We start from the raw sequence: 6,603 nt of genomic DNA on the forward strand, positions 1-6,603 counted from the left end.
TGTTTAGCTGTCTCTCTTCATCTTTCGAACTTACGCTCGACAGCTCGCTTACATCTACATACCAACGTCCCAACAACAATGCTCACACGCACAGAAGCTGTAACAACAAACAAGAGCTAAAGATGTATATATTTACCACCTGAATAAATGTTGTTTAAGTTGATAGTCTGGAGTTCAGCGTTCCGTTATATTCTTAATTTTATGTAGGAAAGTCAGGTATACATCTAAAGATGTATAACCCACTTTCCACTAAACATGTAAATCCTTAGTCAACACAACCATTAGCATCCACAATCCCTGATGATCTCTCATGGTGAATCCACAAATTTAACATTGACAAAAACTGATTCACGAGGATTAGAGTCCCTTATACACAAGTAATATTCCAATTCTGATCAGAGCTGATTGGTTGCTGGCCTTTTAGATAGCTCAAATTACAAAACACATTGAAGTAATGTAATATGAGGTCGTCAAGTATGAAAATTGTAGTAAGGTATATGTTAAACTTTGACAGCTGCTCATTTTGCAGCATTATTATATTTTGACAATATTTTTTGTTAGAAAGCTGACACATCTATTTCTTTATTCTAACTCATTTTGCACTTTATAAAGTATTCATAAATCGTTTTATGCTATTTTTGTTTAGAGATGGGTAAGTCTGAAATGCGTACAGTTTTGAAATATGAGTTCTTTCTTGGAAATACAGCATCACCAACAGCTCGGAATATTAATGGGGTATTTCATTCTAATGTTCTTACATAGCAGACAGTATCAATTTGGTTTGCAAAATTTTGTTCTGGTAACTTTGACCTCACAAATGAGCAATGCAGTCAACCAGAAACAAAGGTGGATAATGACCAACTGAAAGTCGCCGTCGAGTCAGAGCCATCTCAAAGTGCCTATGGATTATCGTTGTTGTTTGGTGTTAGCAAGCAAACAATATTGACTCACCTGGTTCAAATTTGTAAAGTGAAAAAGTTGGATAAGTGGGTTCCACATGAACTCAATGAAAATCAGAAACAGCAAAGTTTGGAAGCTTGCATTATGCTACTTTCTCGACACAAAAGTGAATCGTTTTTTAATCGAATTGTAATATGTGATAAGAAATGGATCCAATACCACAACCGTAAACATTCAGAACAATGTTTGGACAAAGACGAGCCACCAAAACACAGTCCAAAAAGCAAAATTCACAAAAAGAAGCTGATGGTGTGTGTTTGGTGGTGTGGCGCAGGTGTGATTCGTTATGATTTCATTAAGCATAGCTCATCAATCACGGCCGAAGTATTCTGCAGCTAACTGGACCAAATGATGCAGAAATTTAGTCAACAGATCTACTCCTATTTTATTGCAAGACAACACCAGACCACACATCGCAAAAATGACATTGGCGAAACTACAGGAGTTGGAGTTGGAAGTTCTCCTTCATCCACTATACTCACCTGATCTTGTCCCCACTGACTATCACTTCTTCCAGAATTTGGATAACTTTTTGATAGGAAAAAAATTTAATTCCGACGATGCTGTAAAACAGGCCTTCCAAGATTAAATTGCATCTAGATTGCCAGGCTTTTACATTTCCAGGCTGGACAAGCTACTGCTGAAATAGCAAAAGTGTATTGACAATATGGGTGCATACTCTGATGAATAAAACTATTCCTTGTATGTATAAAACATTGGCAAACTTTCTTTTCTACAAATTTCATACTTGACGACCTAATGTATATGAAGAAGGCTGTTACTGCACATGAACATCTCAAAAGAATGCAAGACAATTGTTCAGCAATGATTTAATCAACACACTTCAGTCACTCGTTTATAGACGTGTTATTTTTCTCTCTCTCTCTCGACTTCCCGCATTTTAATGGTCTTTGCTCCTCTGTAATAGCTATCTGATTACTCTTGCCACTGATGGTCATCTATATCTCCTTCCTTCTCCAACCACTTTTTTCTATCTCATTATACATTTTAACTTAACCTTTCATCCCAGATTTTCACCCTGCTAGAACCGTCCCATCCCGTCGCCGACATTTTTCCTGTAAACATTGCACTCCGATTACGTTGGTTCTGAAAAGCTTTGCACTTCTCCCGTCTTGAATAAACCCCGCTCTTGAATAAACTCCTCATTTCTGAAATTCTGTTCTAGCCTTCAACTACCCTCCATACTTTAACCGATGATATATATCATCGAGTTTCTTAACCCCGTTTTAAAACCAAGGACTTTGCTATTCTCTTCGAACAAAATCTCTAAGCGTCGTAAAGGTGTTCCCAACTTAGTTCTATTACTAATTAAGAAAAAATGTTACAGTTTGAAGAGATAAGTGATAATTAATGCCGGTAAAAAAAATCAATAAGATAAACTGTAATAAGTCTGCCCGAAACGTTCGAACTCATATTACAAAACACAAACGAAGTGATCTTATTTTACAAAGTCACTTAATTTCTCTCTTTAAAGTGCCAATTACCAAATTATCTACGAGAATGAACACCAGAACTGAGCGGAAGTGACGTAAATTGAACGTCAGCTATTATGTAAATTAGGGTGTTTCCTGAGCAGACGCAGCCATTGAAGCATTGGCAAGATGGCGAAGACTTACGATTACTTATTCAAGCTGCTACTTATAGGAGATTCAGGAGTAGGCAAAACTTGCGTATTGTTTCGATTCTCTGAAGACGCCTTTAATACCACGTTTATTTCAACTATAGGTAAGTACATGATAATCGATCAATTATTTTTTTCTTTTTAAAATATATTATCCAGCCGCCACAAGAGTTTATTTAGCTGTTCTGTCATCGCCAACCATTTACTTACATATACAGACAAAATATAATAGCAACGAGTTTAATTGTAGAAGTTGTCATTATTTATCTGAGTGTTTCTAAAGTAGCTATATGAAAATGATAAAGAAAGAAAGAAATGTACTGATTAAGTCAATTTCCGATTTTCCTAGTAAGTGTCGGAAGTGAATTTACAAGTTAAGATGTTATCCTCCCCCATTTACCAGTCATATTTTAAGAATTGTTTCTGATCAATTATGTTTTCCTTTGTTCCATATTTATTTTCTAGTTCTTACTTATGTGATAACTTACTGTGCAGAATTTGTTACGTTTGTGTTTCGTTTAAGTAAAGAGAAAGTGGTTCTTTTAAGAAATGTTACTTGTCTAGTGGTGGGTCTCGACCTGTGGTAAAATTGGTCGGGTGTTTGGTGCGTGATCATCTATTCCGGCTACATTTGTCGTTTGCTGCTTACAGTATTTAAAAAAAAATTAAGTTGTGAATTATGACTTGATTACTGTTCTCGACTGTCAACATATTTATAGATATCTGAAAACTCATTTTATATACTATCTCGGCGCTTAATGTTTATTACAGGATTCTCATTAACTGCCAAACAAGTGCCTGTCGGAAACTTTTTTTGTAATTATCATCGCACCATACACTTCGTGTATGTTTATACTCTAAAGTTTGAAATAATTATAATATTGAAAAGTTATTTCATCTCCAGTTAATCGTGATTATTATCAAAGGCGTTCACGGTATGACCATTTATCTATTTTTTAGGCACAATGTATCTAGAGTTATGTTATTCAATGTGTCCTTTTCCCCAAACGGTAGGTTGGGATTTGAAGGCGATTTGGTTGCAAGCGACTATGTATTGGTACGTTGTACAGACAAAATATAAGCTACATATTGCTATTATGTTTAAAGATTTCAAGAACTGTCTGTAAAAAATATTTCGTTTTAATTTTCTTTAGAAATATTTTAGTCACGATGTTCAATGATAAAAGCGTGTTATTCAATTTATTTAGCAGGCCGAAAGTTTTCTTTGTATGTTATACCACTCCAGTCTATGTGGGTGCACTGTTAAGCCGGCCTTATTTCACTTAGCAGTTAAAGTTATATGTTGTAAACCAGATTTACTGTTGCCGGAATCTAAGCTACTGTAAAAATTAAAAAAAAAAAAAAATAAAAAGCAGCTAATTTAGATGTTGACCTTTTGTTCTCAATTCGAAAATTTTTCATAATTCTCATTTGACATAATAAATTACTGAGGTATTAATTATTTTAACTTAATGTGAATATTGCTTTAAAAGTGAACGGTTTCTTTTTTACTAATAAGAATTTTAATATAGCTAATTATATTTTTTATTCTGGTTAGTCTTGATATAATGAACACTAATTGAGTCACCGAAGAGACACGTGGGTATTGCAAGTGAAGTTGATTGACAATCAAGACATTTCCTTGACATCACTCACTCACATATGTGTGTACGTGTGTGTGTTTGTATATCTATCAATATGTGTGGGTTACTGACAGCTTTGCAAGTACTCTTTGAATAGAGATCCGTATTAAAACGATGTTAAACTGTCACCGATCAGGTGATTTGTGTCTATGGGATTTTTACGTCCTTTTTTCTTTTTCTCTTTTTATGTACAAAACTTATTTAGCAAGTGTAACTGTTTACACGTCACTGCTATGTTTTGGACTGCTTAGAAAAATGTTTGAAGCTTCTTTAGTTTAATCATAATTTGAAACGTGTGGATCTATAATTTACACTTCTATATAATGATAATTTACAAGTTCTATATTCCAGTTACTAGTTTATCAAGTTATCAGTCATTATTATTTTCAATTGACTTCTTTTCAAATTTATTTATTTTTCTAAGAAACGTGTCCAAGATATTCTCAAGTTTTTACTTTAATTCTTTTTTTTTTATAACCTTGATAGTGACTGTGTCGAAAAATAACATCTCGTAGCATTCATACTTTCGGATTTCATTTATTAGTTAGAAACAGCAGAATTTTATTACAACGCAAGTTGTAAATGTACTTAAGAGTATGTTCCAAGTCCGCCTGGATCGAAGACTTTTGATATGTATGTTCCAGCCATGACCACTGCGTCTTTTTATTTAGAACATAGTGTGACTAGGACCACGCTACACAATGTACTTTTTCATTAATAATCCATGTGATTTGAGAGAAGTTGGCTACTACTTTTAGCAGGATGACCGGCAGTTGGTGGCGTTCCGTTGGTTCGAGGTGACGTTTAAATAGGATAGAACTTGAAAATTGGTTTCATAACTCGGGTGTTTTCTTTTATGTAACTTAATTTTTATCGTTGTTTGCTTCTCATTAATCTATTCAAAAAAATATCTAAAAATTGTAACACATGATACATAATCTTTGTTTTAGGCCGTGCTCGAGCATAATTTCTTTTCTGTCTCCTAGTTTTCTCATTTTATACGTAACATCCTAAATTAGCAATGCTATTTCAGTTAAAAATTCAATAGCTGACTTACTGCTTTTGTTGTCATTTCAAATAAACTAACAATTAACTTACGTCAAAGCAGGTTTTATTCTTAAACTATCACAAGTATTATGTTTGTAGAGAGATAAAAATCTATAGTTTCTGAGATTTTTTTAAAAACCATGTTCAATGGGTGCCTTCCTGGCAATCAAGGAGGGGAAGTTCTCAAATTGGTACCGTTAATATGGAATGTAAAAATTCATGTAATAGATAAAAATAGTTGGGCCACCGAATGAATGATTTTATGAAATATTTGTTGAAACATAGTGTGTCATATACGAAGTCCTTATAAAGTTTTATCTGATATATTTTCTGGACTGAAAGGATCTTAAATTTCGTAGTGTTCGTCATGATAATAGGTTTGTGAGAGAAGGTCACTGCAATAGTGAATATTTTATATGTAATGGTGTAGTGTTTTTGAAGAGATCTTTCAAACAGAAGTGGCGACATGATACTGTTAATCTTTGAAATAAGTAGGAAGTTAAATGTTACTAGATTGTTGGTTTTCTGTTAGAATACTAATGTGGTAAGTTGATTAAATAAACTGACGTTATCAGTGGTCATTGTGAATAGAAAGGTGCGAAGTGTTATCAAATAGCATTATTTTGGACGGAGATGATTATAGATTTAAAATAAAAAAATCGGATAACGGATTCCTGTGGGTTGCTAGAATTTTTGGGGTGTGGTTTGTTTTGTCTGTATGTCAGTTGAACCTGAAGTTTCTGATCTCTGAAATTAGATCATACTTAACCCGTAAGAAAGTACTTTCCTTAGAGAGTTCCTGAATTGTATGCTATCAAAAAGTTTCTATCCATTTAGTATCACAGCTTTGATTTTATTAATTTTTATCCAGCTGGTAATTATGATTCTAGGAAGCTTCTGATAATAAGGCATAGCATCTACAATATTGTATTCATTTTCCTTGCGAAAAGTAATTTTCTTATTTATTATTTGCACGAGCCTAATTAATGTTTTAATGGAGAAAACAAACAACACAGAATCTTTAGTAAGGATTCAATTGATATTCAGTTCGGGTTTCAAGCAGATGACCAGATTTTACATAGCAAAAACAAGCTATGTTTGTGTGTGTGTGTTTGTATCTGTGTATGTAGGTGTGTGTGTTTGTATGCGTGTTTGTATCTGTATGTATGGGTGTATGTATGTGTATGTATATGTGTTTGTATATGCGTATGTATGTATGTATATGTGTGTTTGTATATGTGTATGTATGCATGTGTATGTATGTATTTGTATATGAATGTATATAAGTATGTATCTATATATGTGTATATG

General features: G+C 33.5%; 1 protein-coding gene across 1 annotated transcript in view; it reads left to right on the forward strand.

Annotated features, from left to right (window-relative positions):
* The first annotated feature begins 2,528 nt into the window (after nt 1-2,528).
* Nucleotides 2,529-6,603, forward strand: part of LOC106867762 (ras-related protein Rab-8A) — a 41,399-nt gene continuing 37,324 nt past the window's right edge. The window contains exon 1 of the mRNA XM_052974337.1: nt 2,529-2,706. Coding sequence (XP_052830297.1) covers nt 2,583-2,706 — 124 coding nt within the window. The 5' untranslated portion in view covers nt 2,529-2,582. The remainder of the gene's footprint in view (nt 2,707-6,603) is intronic.

The sequence above is a fragment of the Octopus bimaculoides genome, chromosome 18, assembly GCF_001194135.2.
Source record: "Octopus bimaculoides isolate UCB-OBI-ISO-001 chromosome 18, ASM119413v2, whole genome shotgun sequence".
Lineage (NCBI taxonomy): Eukaryota > Metazoa > Mollusca > Cephalopoda > Octopoda > Octopodidae > Octopus > Octopus bimaculoides.